The sequence below is a fragment of the Anoplopoma fimbria genome, chromosome 13 (assembly GCF_027596085.1).
Source record: "Anoplopoma fimbria isolate UVic2021 breed Golden Eagle Sablefish chromosome 13, Afim_UVic_2022, whole genome shotgun sequence".
NCBI lineage: Eukaryota > Metazoa > Chordata > Actinopteri > Perciformes > Anoplopomatidae > Anoplopoma > Anoplopoma fimbria.
Window position 1 is genome coordinate 17828262 of NC_072461.1, and position 14231 is coordinate 17842492.

General features: G+C 39.2%; 1 protein-coding gene across 5 annotated transcripts; it reads left to right on the top strand.

The window, feature by feature from the left end:
* Window positions 1-126: 126 nt before the first annotated feature.
* On the top strand, window positions 127-14013 carry ulk1a (unc-51 like autophagy activating kinase 1a). 5 transcript variants are annotated; one of them, XM_054610466.1, is made up of 28 exons: window positions 127-187; window positions 388-664; window positions 760-852; window positions 944-985; window positions 2216-2248; window positions 2362-2398; window positions 4632-4805; window positions 4940-5013; window positions 5097-5198; window positions 6234-6292; window positions 7289-7371; window positions 7463-7513; window positions 7611-7699; window positions 7851-8007; window positions 8102-8162; window positions 8545-8634; window positions 8858-8974; window positions 9077-9207; window positions 9531-9631; window positions 9901-10016; window positions 10346-10461; window positions 10824-10949; window positions 11346-11500; window positions 11626-11801; window positions 11899-12017; window positions 12325-12482; window positions 12601-12736; window positions 12887-14013. In XM_054610466.1, the coding sequence occupies exons 2-28, from the start codon at window positions 575-577 to the stop codon at window positions 12928-12930; spliced, it is 2730 nt and encodes a 909-aa protein (XP_054466441.1). In that variant the 5' UTR covers window positions 127-187; window positions 388-574; the 3' UTR covers window positions 12931-14013. The 5 variants fall into 5 exon arrangements, with proteins under 5 accessions (XP_054466441.1, XP_054466442.1, XP_054466445.1 ...); XM_054610467.1 differs by lacking the exon at window positions 127-187 and adding an exon at window positions 194-240; XM_054610470.1 differs by lacking the exon at window positions 127-187 and having other exon boundaries at window positions 214-664; window positions 10346-10437.
* Window positions 14014-14231: the final 218 nt, after the last annotated feature.

Here is a 14231-nt window from a genome sequence, read left to right on the forward strand (position 1 = left end):
TGACTGGTACTGTATATACACTGTATATATAATATTTAAAAATTGGTCTTCCCCGATTTTAGCCACATTAAGACATCAAATTACGAGTTTACGAGGTGTCCCTGAACTCGCCATCACCAAACCACTGCCAGTCTGTCTGCGCATGCGCGCCGTCAGATATGAATAACTTCAGCGTATGGTTCGGAAGGTGAGCGAGACGATAATATCTGACCTCAGTGTCTCAAAACAAGCAGTACTAACGTGAGCTTTAACTTGTACTGGGTCTAGAAAAGTAAAGAGGACTCATTTGAATCGTTAAATAAGCACAGTGGGTCTCTAATATTGTGTTTACATACAGTTGTTTATTCCTACGCACGTTGTTGTTTTTTTTACTTTTTGTGTTGACAGAAACTTCGTCATGTTGTTTTCTTCGCGTATGAAGCTTGTCACATGTGAAGACAGCATTTTCCATCTATGAAATGGGATTTACCGGCACGAGGGAAGTGTCGCGGGATTGTACGTTTGTTTCAGCTGGAAAATCCACCTCTTGAACCTGCTCGGATACTTAAACGCGTTTATTTTTTTATTATTATTCATGGAGACTGTTGGGAAGTTTGAGTTCAACAGGAAAGACCTGATTGGTCACGGTGCCTTTGCAGTTGTGTTCAAAGGCAGACATAAAGAGGTAACTTTTATATCTGATGCAACTTTTGTCTTTGTCATTGATGATACATGTAAGACTGGTGTGTTTTAAATCCTACTTTTATTTCACTTTTCAAGAAACGTGACTGGGTGGTTGCTGTGAAATGTATCAACAAGAAAAACTTGGCCAAATCGCAGGTTTTGCTTGGTAAAGAAATCAAAATATTGAAGGTACTAAGATGACTTTTAATGTTGTAACACATTCTGTGTCAGTCTCTCTGTGTACCTTTTGAACGAAAATGTTTTTTCTCACCTCCTGTAGGAACTCAAACATGAAAACATTGTCAGACTTCTTGACTATCAGGTAAAGACGGTTTGTTTTCTCTTTTCCCTCTCTCCTTACACACACACACACACACATCAGCACAGACCTATGCTCTGTAACCACACCTGTTGACTTTGCTACAACATGTTGCCACAACATTAAACACCGCTTGCACATGTGAAGCATAATTGGCTGTCGGATGTTGTAGTTTTTCATGGGGCGAGCAACCTCAACGACCTGAAGTGGATCTGTAGTTTATATTTCTTTCTTCAAACAAATTATTCTAAAATTATTCCAAAAGATTAAAAAACTGGTTGTATGGCAGCTTTATTAGCACGATATTGATTAGTCACTGCATTTCACTGTATGCCTTAGACTAAATGAATATCTTTAAACTTTTAAAGAGGTCACAAGCAGTACAGGCAATTAACTGTTTGCTCTGATGTGAGTTGACATGAGTGTGTGTGTTTCCCTCTTCTCACATTACTGACACCTGCCATACATCAGACAGGGGGGAGGTGATCTCTCACTATCCCTGACAGATGGCATGGTGCAGCCGGTTAAACAATGGCTTATTAAACACATAGTGTGAGTAAGTAGCGTCTCACAGCTGACACAAACCAGCATGCAAAGCCAAAGACTTTAAATTATACATTCTAGGTCAGGCTGCAGGAGCCTTTTGTTGACAGCAAAGTGTGAATTTACCTGTCCTCAGCACAACCTGTGCTCCTTGTTTTCTGTTAAAGGGATACTTACTGTGTTGTATAACTAGAGTGTTATTTGTACCAAAGTACAGGTGGTTAACACTTTAAGTTTCACTCAAATACACAGAGTCTCTAGCTTTATCTTGATGTAAAAAAAAAAAAAGACTCAATCAGGTGGATTGACACATCAAGTCTCCCTGCCCCATCACGTCGCATCAACGCTATGTGACTGTTTGAAATGGAAATCGGGAGGGGTTCTTGATGATTCAGGGGGACTGGACAGGACCCACGGTGGGCTACAGTTTCAGGCCCCTTGGTTAGCTGCTGTCACTGGACCCCGAATTTCAGAAGTGCTGCTAGAGGCGAGCCAAAAAGAGTCAACTCAGTCTAAGAAGCTGCTGTCACTTGTTGTGTAATTTGGGGCACAGCTGCTAAGACAATTATTGATTATTGGAGTGATAATTTCCCATATCTCTACATTAAATAGATTGTTGTCATTTTTACACTGTATTTGAGTTACTGTAGCTTTTTAAAAATAATATGGTTTCATCTGGTTTATCAACAGGAAATGGGAGGGTGTGTGTATCTCGTCATGGAGGTGAGTTCTGTTTGAAATAACGATGTCTGGTCTGTGAGAATGGAAATGCAAATCACTAAACATTGCAGCATTGTGAAAGCCTCTAATAAGACTTTACTGTCTCATCTTTTCAGTACTGCAATGGAGGCGACCTGGCAGAGTATCTTCACTGTAAGTTTGCTACAGGGCTTAATATAGCTCACCGCTCGCTACTGTAAAGTTTGTGTTTCACCTGCAGTCAAAGCAAACAGATTGGGACATTCACGCCACTCCACACTGTTGCATCAGAAGATCAAACTTAGCGTTTGTTATCTGTAAACATGTTTGTAGCAGCTTACTGTTATACTGGCAGGTCAATTTGCCTTTTAAGAGGCTTGTCTAAGCTTTTTCAGTGTTTTGGAGAAATAATAGGATTTTGAGGAGGCAGAGCAGAGCAACCATAGAGTTCAGATTTAAGGTTCCAACAGGTCAGTGGGTAAATGATCACTAATACTAATACTCCCAAGTGCTTAACCCAGATAAAATTAAACCCCTAAGATTGGCTATTTATTGTGAAGTTTTTCCCTACAAAGGATGTAGAAGCCAGAACAAAACGAGTATTATAATAATAATAACTTTATTTATATAGCACCTTTTAAAAACAAGGTTTACAAAGTGCTTCGACAGACAAGCCAGCAAAACAGTGCAATAGAAGAAACATTAAGAACAATCGTTAGGATAAAACTAAACAAAGAAACAAAATGAAATAACAAGTGACAATCAAATAAATGAACAAAATAAATAAAATCAAGTGAATTCGGTAAAATATAGTAAACGAATATAATAATACTAAGACCAAATGAAAATGAAACATTAAAACGACGGCGTCACATAAAAGCCATTCTGAAAAAATGTGTTTTAAAAAGAAGTGATTTAAAAGAGATCACTGGTTCTGCAAGCCTTATCTCCTCCGGCAGGTCGAGTATAACTCCCAGCTTTTATTTTGGAGTTTGTTTTCTTTAAGAACACCTTGTGATTTCACCACGTCATAATACTCAGAATGATATAAAAACTTTTCTCACTAGACTATCGCACGGAAAATGTTACCGCTTCAAATTTCAAACCCTACTCCAAAATATGAGGACGCATCTGAGTGCATGGAGTTGATTTTTCTCAGGCCGAATTTACCTCGTTGATGTGTATTTAAATGTGGATCGTCGGTCTAATTCTGTCACCTCGCCGGCGTCTCTTATTTTGTAAACCTGTCCATTCTGTGTCGCTGCCAAGGCGGCACATCCAGCTATTTGCGGCACAACAGTCACTCACACTTGGCAAGGTTCACGGCGCACTCCTGTGACCTCACCCATCTGCCACTCACTTATCCTCTGTGCTCTGATGGAAAAACACTGCAGCTAGAAATACTGACTGTCCCGGGAAGGTAGTGTGGGGTGTGTGAGCATGTAAGACGGCCCTGACATTAATATCCAAATGAAGCCCCCTCGTAAACAAAATTCTCTTCCCCGAAGTTGGACGGCAGTGACGCTGATGTGATAAGAATGTTTGCATCGTCACCTTACATTATATTTGAGTTCCTGGTGAGAATGTTATAACAAACAAAGCTTATCCACATTTTTTAATTAAGATCAAGGGCTACAGAGAACAATTCTTTTCATTATTATTAACCTTTTCATTATTTTCCTAATTATCCATTCAAATTACAATTTCCCAAAACCCTAGTTGACATACTAAAATAATTTTTTTGGTCTGACCAAATGTCCAAAATCCAAAAATGTGTAGTTTAATATCATAGAAGACTAGAAGGAGACAAAAATATTCACATTTCAAAAGCTGAAGCCGGTAAATATTTGTCTTTTGTGCTTAAAAGGTGACTTTAATGATTAATCGATAGTCAAATAGTACCAGTTATTGTTCTATTGATTGACTAATCTTTTAATCTCTTATAACATCTGGATGCTTGTTAGCATCACAACGTTAATAAATCTTCCCATTTAACAAATGTAAAGTCTTTCAGAAGTCACTTTAATATCTTTAGATGTTAAAAAATAAAAAGGCAAAATAGCTATTTATATTTGATTCATCAGTATAATACTGCTAAAGCGATTCATCAATTAATTAACAATGAAAAGCAGTAATGACAATTCTTCATTTATTAAGTATCATTGATATATTTGTATTACATCAGTCCCTGGTAACTTTTATTCTTTATATTTATATATAAAACAGTTAATCTTAGAAATCAAGTATCAAAGTAATAGTTGCATCATTACAGTCACTTTAGCGCCTCCAACAAGCCGTCACCTGTCCACCTGTATCTACATTCCATGCAATATGATGAACCTTATATTAATTGCCATCCTAACGTCCTCTTTGATCATCTTTTTAATATCATCCCTCTGAACCTCAGCTAAGGGCATGTTGAGTGAGGACACCATCCGCGTATTCCTGCAGCAGATCGGTCAGGCCATGAAGGTCTTGCAGGGCAAAGGCATCCTCCACAGAGACCTCAAACCTCAGAACATCTTGCTTTGCCACCCAGAGGGGCGCAGGTCCAGCCCCATCAATACCTCTATTAAGATAGGTAATAATTCACTAAGCAGAGTATTAGAAGAAGTGAATCTAAAGTATGTAAAAGGAAATGTGTTGTTTAGTTAAAGTCTTACTGTACATACACACAGTACTGTATGTCCCTCACCTTGTTTACTTACCCTACAGCTGATTTCGGGTTTGCACGTCATCTTCAGACGAACACCATGGCAGCCACGCTGTGTGGCTCTCCCATGTACATGGTGAGTATTACGAGATTCACGCGCCAACGAGTTCACGAGCTGTAGTGTCATCGTTTCTCTGAGCTGCGTTTGTTTTGACACAGGCTCCTGAGGTCATCATGTCCCAGAACTATGATGCCAAGGCTGATCTGTGGAGCATAGGTACCATTGTGTATCAGTGTCTGACTGGAAAGGCACCATTTCACGTGAGTACACATACACATGCAGGTTCAAAAACTGTTACATCACTCTTTTTGGGTGTAAAGGGGAATTGATTAAGAAATTCAGGAACAAATGTTTGCTTAAGTCCCTGACATAATCAAAAATAGTCATGAAATTGTTTTGCTTTACTTCCTAGAAACGCAAACTCATTATTATCAACACACAACATGATACATCCATTTCACAACACAGAAAAACAACACATGATCCACAACACAACAATTAGACTACACCTGCCTGCTTGGTGACACTCTCACTGATCTCCAGTGTTATTAGTTGGAAAATGCTGCAACAGCTTGGTTACTTGTTAGGAAAGCACCTTGTTTACAGATAGGGGGGCATGCGGATATGGCTGCGAGCCATTTCCCCCAAACCAAAGTGAATATTGTTTCACAACCCTGGGTATTACTTTCTGCTGTTCACGTGTTCGCTAAGGTGACACCATTAAACTGTTAGTTGAATATTTATTCAGTTGTCATTTATGTATAGACAAACATATAATGTTTTGTTTCCTCTTTGGTCCCTTCTTTGTTTGAAGTAAATTTTATGCCCATATATATGCAGTAAAAGAATTGGAAACACTTGACCTTTTGTACATTTTGAGGTTATTTATGTTGCAGTTTCCTTGAAAGCGTTTTCTCTGAGAATGAGAGGGAAGATTGAATTCTATTTCTGCCCAAGAAGGTCCCTGAGTTGAGCTAAGTCCAAGGGTCAGTGTGAGGTTAGCTGCTGCTGCTAATGGTGTTTACTTAGCTGGCTTAGCTGGCATCACCAAGCATTCCACTTTGCCCATGGTGTGATCATCAAACGCCCACATATGATTTATGTTTGGATTATAAACTCTGTGCCATCACTAGTTTTTTGTAGATTTGTAATAATATAGTCAAAAAAATAGTCAAAAGTTCCACTATCATACAGTCAAATGCTTGTTTGTATAGATGCAGGTGCATTCTTTTTCTGTGTTTGCATATGAACGGTCATTTTCAAGTGTAACTCCTGTTTGTGGTCTCTGTGTGTAGGCCAGCACACCGCAGGAGCTGCGTCTGTTTTATGAAAGCAACATGACCCTCCTACCCAGGTTAGTAGATGACACCACGCCAACACATATATGTATTGTACACCCACACTACGCACAGGAAGAGGATAGGAGGAGGCTTAAACAGGCATTACCGCGACAGCTGTCTTCTCTGCGCTCAGTTTGATGTTTGGTGTGCACACAAACAGTTTAGCACTCAATAAATCCCAAACCGCCACTAAAAATAGTCTTAATGTGGAAAAAATGTATACCGATGCTAAATCTAGTGTAATGCCTATAGTATACTTCTCTATGTGAGATATTGTCCATGTGTAATGTGAATCCATACGTATCTGCCTTAATCTCTGTTGACAAATACCTTTACAGTTATTTCTCTTGGCTATTAAAAGCCATTTGAACGCGTATGCCGTCATGCCTGGAAAGCCTTCATAGGATTTGTTTTCTCTATGTTTTCATGGTGTACTTTGTCGGTCTGTGTTTGGCTCGTGGCCACGCTTATCTTTTGCGGTGTTAAAGCCGTGTGATAAGACGCAGGGTTAGGGAACATGGTTTGTTGTTTTCTTGTCATTCTATATATAACCAGCTCAAAGTTTCCAGCTAGTGACCTGTATGGCTATCACTTTCCACATGACCCACATAGCTCCATGCAGACGTAAACACACACACACACACACACACACACACACACACACACACACACACACACACACACACACACACACACACACACACACACAGTATGCACTAACTCTGAGTGTCCTGATGCCCTGAGGTTTTGCACTGAAGCCGCAAATTTGATTAAAAATTCACACATTTCACAGCTCACTTTGAATTTATGAAACACAAGTGACCTAAATATTATTTATTTTAAGACCACATACATCATGCAAACACAGTGAACATCATGAAGCAGCTAGTTCAAAATATGACTATAATAATAGATAAATATAATATCAACATGAAGGCTACACATACAACACAGTGTATAAAGCTGAATGCAGAAATGAACATAAACAATGATTTCCCCCTTTTTCCCAGCGTCCCAAAGGAGACTTCTCTTAACCTAAGGCACTTACTGTTGGGACTGCTGCAGAGAAACCACAAAGAACGGATTGGCTTTGGTAAGCCTCTTCTTTTTATAATTCAGAAACTCTTTTCATAATGACATTTTAAAAAAAAGCCTCTCTTACATCTTAATCTTTACATTTGCAGATGAGTTTTTCCAACATCCTTTCTTGGAGACGATCTCACCCGCAAAGAAATGTATGAACTGTATCTTACTTGTCCCCTTACATCTTCAGAATCTATAAAGGTGCTTTAGCCAGGATCCTGACACAAGCGCATCTGTGTTTTTTGACAGGCTCTCCAGCTCCTGTGATCTCTTTCCCCAGCTCAGGCTCAGTCAGTTCCTCCGGCAGCTCCTCCACATCCCATCAGACCCCCCCTCAAGTGCGTACACCTCTCTTTAGTGTTTTTATAAAACAAAATCCCTTTGTCAAAGAAGTGAAATGTAATGTGCTTTTAAAAGCATAGTGTATGTGTTTCCTTGTAATATATCATACTATTTGATCAAACCGTTCTTTATTTTCCACTCTCTTAGCATTCCGATGGAGAAATGCAGCAATTTCAGCCCAAAACACAGTATTCTCCTACAGAGGACACCCACGGCTTGCTCCTGAAAGAAATAGTTAATCAAGACAGTAAGAACATCGCTTCTTACTCAGAGGACTTTGTCATGGTGCCTGCCCATTTTCCAAGTGAGACCTCACTCTGTAGATATCAGGATTATTTTATTCATCATCATTTATCAGCACAAGGAGTCTGACTATTTTTTATTGTACTACTTTGTAGGTGGGTGCACATGTGAAGTGGACGTTGGGTCACCCATTGAAAGTTGCCTGTTATACAGTGGGTGAGTAGTCACTCCGAAGGGTGCACAATAACTTCAATTAATCAGCAATTATTGTTGATAATATGATTTTACTTTATTGATTTATATGAAATTTGCCTCGTATATATATACAATAATTTACTATTTGGATGATTTAAGTTTGAGCTTTACTTTATCCACAATGGACCATTTCTGTTAAAAATTATTGTAATAAAAGTAGTTTTGAAATGTTTTATAAATAGATCAGTTTCTTTGGTATAAAGCAGATATCGGATTAAGGATCCATTGGCTGCAGAAAAAATGATCAGATCAGATTTGTTTTAAAATGTTTTGCATATGAATGTACGTTAATTAATGTATATTATTCATTGTGCACATTGAGCTAACAAAAATCTCTCTTTAGAAGCTCACTAATGGCTGAGAGAGGTTTCAGAAATGCAGGAAAGACACCTCCACCCTCTCCCCTGCTACATTCTCCCTCCAAGCCTGTTAGGTAAGAGAAAGCCAGGCAGGTTCAGATTTTGGTGACTTAAAGAAAAAAGGTGTTCTGGGGTAGATGAGGCAGTTTTGTCTGTTTTTAAATCTAACAATATTTATATTCATGTTATGTCCAATATGAGAAATGATGGGTTAGGAACATGTATCCACAGTTTTATTTAATTGATTTATAAAATCACACCTCTGTGTCTCCTTTGCTTCCTCTCTCATCAATGCAGCAGGACTGTTGGCCGGAAGTGCAGCCCCTCTGTTCCCATTCCTGTCCCAACTCAGATCCAAAACTACCAGCGTATTGCTCAGAACCTGCAACCCGTCGGCCTCCATGGCTCCACCAGGCATGTTCAGCTGCTAAGTTGTCTTACCTCAGCTCCAACCTCAGTGTCTTGTTATTACCCATGCTTTTCTGCCTCTGTCTCATCATGTCTCATGTCATTCAGGGTCACACTCTGTTGTGCTGGCAGCAGTTCCCCACAACGTGGACTCTGGAGAGCTCCAAGTCCAGGACTAATCCTCAACTCCCAAAAGCTGACAACTCAAGGAGCCCGACCACAGCAGTCCTCCCCGCTAGGTAGGCATCTCAATCAGCTTTTGTTTCAACCATTTAGGGAGGGTTTCTCAAGCAGAGCTCTTTTACAGCAACTTTCTAGGTCACACTCCTACAGCTTAACACACTACATGGGAATTTGCCGGTACAATGTCACTTGTTGTTGGCCACCGGGGTGACATCACTTGGGTGTTACGAACAAATTCCACCATCTAAAATATGTCATGTTCTGTACATTCCCAGAGTTGTTTTGTGGTGACGTGTTGCTATTTGATTTTCTCTGTACCCACTTTCCTTCTGACTGACTTGTGATTGAATGGGTGAATCTTTATGATATTCTACTCTAGTGGGAATGACTCCAAAGACCTCGGAGCAGACTCTCCCGCTTAGCACAAGGACTGGACTGCTCGCTGGCTCTCCAGACGGGCAGGACACCTCCAGTCCCAAGGTCAGCTTTCAGAACATCTATATTACCACAAAACATCATGTGCATTTGTTTAACAATGCACACAGCTTGTTAGCTGGTACAATTTTCTCTCTCTCTCTCTCTCTCTCTCTCTCTCTCTCTCTCTCTCTCTCTCCCTTAAAACAGCTTTGCTCTATAAGAGCAAAGACTTGCAGTAGAATTGTTCTAAAATCCAACAATACATGATTGTACAGTAAATATGCTAGCAATTAGATACCTTTTCAGTATTATCATTTGCTTTTCAACAACAGGTTCAATCAAGAAGGCAAAACAGAATCAGGACAGTCCTAGACCTGCAGTCCCTTGACCCATCTCCTGCTTCCCAGACCAGCTGTATATCAGCCAATGAAAATGTCCCTTGCAAAAGGTCAGAACAGTAAAATATTGATATATTATAATTCATTCATTCATTCATTTTCCTTAACCTGCTTATCCAGTTAAGGGTCGCAGGGGTGCTGGAGCCGATCTCAGCTGTCAATGGGCGAAGGCTGATATATTATAATGAATATTACAATTAGAGTTATATGATAATGTGTTCTACAAAATCATTTGCATGTGTTTATGTCACTTAACCACATCAAATTGAGATAGAGATTATTAAACCTGCCATATGGCACCTAGAGATGTCACGCAGTACAACAGACAAGCCATGTAATAAATAATTGAATGGTGTCTATGCCTGTGTTGGATTTCCAGATCACTGAGCACACGCAGGCTGTCTGACATGCTACTGAAGGCGGCCTTTGGAGCTCACCTTTCTGGGGAAGGCACCGACGAGAGCCTCAACTGTGAGAAAAGCATGGATATAACGGGTACCATTCGAACAAATAGGACCAGTCTAATGGTTTCTACTGATACTGTTTGTATTTGTTCACAAGTATTTAAGACTAGGATAGATATTTCATAGCCAGGTATAGTTAAACAACACTTTAAAGTCATGTCATAGTTAATGGAATAATAAAATCAATAGCTATTGTAAAATAAGAACATACATAATTGTGGAGGCAAGGTAAGGTATTACTATGTTTGTCACATGCAGAAGTTACAAAGCACATATTTTGAGGAATTTACAGCTATGACCATCGACATGTCATTTACTGGGCTGCAGTTTAGCTGGGTTACGCTTGCCAATGACATCTTTGAACCTTTAAACTCTTCTTATTTGCTCCTACAGCTCCACCTACTGGTTGTCATAGAGGCTTTCAGTACGCAGACAGCCCACCTCCTACAATCTTCACTATGGGGCCTCAATCCAGAGGAAACACTCCTCCTGATACCACGGTGCCAAGGATGCTCTCAGGTAGATGTTCTTACTACCCTGAACATTGTCTTACTGTTGAGTAAATTCATTTGTACTGTTATTTTTTGTGTTGAAGGAGGTTTGTGGGAAGTCTCTTAATTAGGTAAATTTCTGAGTGATCCAGTGAGGATGTATTTGTATTATGTACTGCTTTCTGCAGTTTAGAGTTCATTAAGACCATCAATTATGTAAGGTGTAGCTTTCCAACCATTTACACATTGGGCAAGTACAAGAACAAACTGTGATTTTTCTTCTTTTTTTTTTCTTCTTTTATAGTTACAGTTTCTGAATCAATATATTAATTAAACAACAGACAATAAGAGCCACCAAGTTTTTGCAAACCTAAAACACGTTACTCCTATGCTCTCTTCATTAACCTCTAACTTTTAATTGCAGGCTCCCCCAACTACATTAACTCAGCCTGGCTACTTAACAGTCGCCTTCTCCAGGGAGGAAGCCGTAGAAACAGTGAGACTGAAGCCATGGACGCTACTCCGCACAGCAGTCTCGTCTTTCACCCTCCAGAGCTGCCGGAAGATACACTGATGGAGGTACTGACGAATACTATGATGATACATTGAGTTGAACCCTCCAGGTTATTTTTGAAATAACAGACAATTGCAGATGAACATTAAATAGACAAATTCAAATTCACAGTATTTGTTATTTTTCACAGCCGGCTCACACTGATGCCCTGAGTGAGCTCCGTTTCACCTTAGCTTTTGCCCACTGTGTCATGGAATTGGCTTTGTCTAAGGACTCAGGGCTGGATGCCACCAGCAGTCCTGATGTTTCCTTTCTAGAGCAGAGCTTGGTGACGGATCAGATCAGCCTTCTGAGTAGAGAATGGAGGTGAGAGGCTTTTTACGTTTTCTCAACATGTGCAATAGCTCCCTTCCCTCACAAATCTTCTTGGAGATGACTGCTGTTTATTTTGTCTGTATTCCAGCTTTGCAGAGCAGTTAGTGTTGTACATGAAGGCTGAAGAGTTTCTGTCATCAGCACTGCACACTGCTAAAGAGACTATCAAACAAGGCCAACTCCTTCCCTCTTCTACAGTCAAACAAGGTGAGACCATGGACCTCTTTTTTTTTTTTTTTTTTTTTTTTTACTATCAAGCACTCTCCTTTTGTAAACTTGAAAGATGTCTGTTAAATGTTTGTATTTTGTAGTCCTTCCGGAAGAACAAAAGCTTTCAGGTGTTATGGTCTTAAAAAAATGAAAGCATTAAAAATTCAATGAGAGCTGTTTGTTCCATCCAGTTAGTCTAACTGAATGAGAATTATCATTCCAGGTTGAAGCGTTATCGCGAGGGTCTGTTTGTATTTTTTAAGGATAATGACATGTCTTTGCATACTATATTTCCTTTGTGCAGTGATAAGGAAGCTGAATGAAATGTACAAGAGCTGTGTAACATACTGTCGCACTCTAAACCATCGCCTGCAGACCTTCTTGCTTGACAAACAAAAGATTATGGACTGCTTCACTGGACTCACAGCAGAGAAGCTCATCTACAGCCACACTGTGAATATGGTGAGCTCACCTCACAGCAGGCGATGTTGATATTCACTTCATTCAAATTCCTTCCAGCATATGTATCCAGTAGGCATCTTTATCTTTGCCTTAATGTGTCTGTTCTTACTGCATTCAGGTACAGGGTGCTGCCCTAGATGAGATGTTCCACTATGGCACAGCATCAGTCCAGCGTTACCAGAAAGCCCTTTTGCTGATGGAGGGTCTTACACGAACCATCACAGAGCAGAAGGACATCGACAGCATAGAGAAAAGTATGTAGCAGCACTTTGACAAACTAACCAGCAGATAGTAGTTTAAAACACTATAATCAGAACCTATGGGAATGGAATCCTTGTGTGATCTTGCCTAGGGCTTGACTAAAGTGTATTCTAATCTGAATATTTCAATATCTCTGTTCTCAGGTAAGCAGTGTATTGAGCGTCGCCTTTCTGCTCTGCAGACTTAGCAGCGGCCATGGGCTCTCCAGCTGCGGCCACACCAACGGCATTATCCTGTCTCATTTATCTGCCCTCAATTTCGATGGATCCTCCTAGACTGTCAGTACATACAAGCACTTTGATCTGTCTTAAGGGAAATGACCACTGGAGCATCTGCTCTTATCCCACCAGCCAGTCTGTAATCTTTACATAAATGCACAAAAAGACTGTAAATCCTGTTTTGGACAAGTTCTAGAATAAAGATAATGTCATGATTGTTTGAATACTTTGATCAGGTGACTTGCTCACAGTATTTGTTGTGTTTTGTTACAGACTGAAATATGTTAGTGTGTTCTTTTGGGTTTTGCACATAGAATAATCAGATTAAATAATAACTGTTTTTAAATGTATTTTACTTGAAACAAATGTTATGTAGGTGTTTTATGTATTTGAAGGGTTGGTGTTATGTGTACTGTTAAAGTTCACTGGCCAACATGAGTCAGAATATTTTGGATGAGATGACCAAATGTGTAGCAGTAATATTAAAACTGTGCCTGTTTTTTTTATTACATTTTTCATCCCACCAGAGTAGTGAATGGAAAGGTAATGAAAGTATGTCTTGACCACATACAGAATGATTGTCTTACAGTCATATAGACTAACAGCATAGACTGCAATAGTTATTTTTAGATATTTGAATGACATTTTTGTGATCCAACAATGCCCTCCTTCAGTGGTGATGTACTCAATCATGTACGTTAAGCGAAATTAACTGCATGCCACATTACTTCTTTTTATCTGCTGTTTCTTTGTGTGTATGTGTGCATTCGTTTGTTATTTCCCCGGACAGCTGTTTGGATTTATGGAAAGAGAATGTTAATTTGTGAATGAATTTGTACACTATTTTGCGATGGTAAACTAGTTTATTACAATTCAATATTCAGTATTTTCTGAAAATGTTAGTGTTAAAACGAAATTTTGTTAGAATTTATCAAATTGTTTTTCTACTTGTTTTTATGACTGCAAGTCAAATTTGCCAAAAACGAATTGTTACGCACTGTGTGAGGAAAATAAATAATATTTATTGTTAAATTATTGTAAGCAAGTCTTGTTTTCTTTGCATGCAAAATCAGTAACGTTATACTTTAGTTTTCCATAATATTTATAACTATGTATATTTATAACTTATCCTGATTGTCAATCTCCGAATCATTTATTTAATATGTGCATTAATCAGTTTATAAGGAATAAACCAGAATAAAAAATAAAAAATTCGTTCCCATGGTTTTTCCATTTCCTGGAGACGGAACTACATCCGGGTCACTCAAAA

Excerpts from the sequence above, each read along its gene's own strand:
- ulk1a (XM_054610466.1), top strand. The coding sequence starts at position 575 with ATGGAGACTGTTGGGAAGTTTGAGTTCAACAGGAAAGACCTGATTGGT. Across the intron at positions 8,008-8,101 it reads GGTGCCTGCCCATTTTCCAA|GTGGGTGCACATGTGAAGTG; the intron begins GTGAGACCTCAC and ends ACTACTTTGTAG. Across the intron at positions 9,632-9,900 it reads AGGACACCTCCAGTCCCAAG|GTTCAATCAAGAAGGCAAAA; the intron begins GTCAGCTTTCAG and ends TTTCAACAACAG.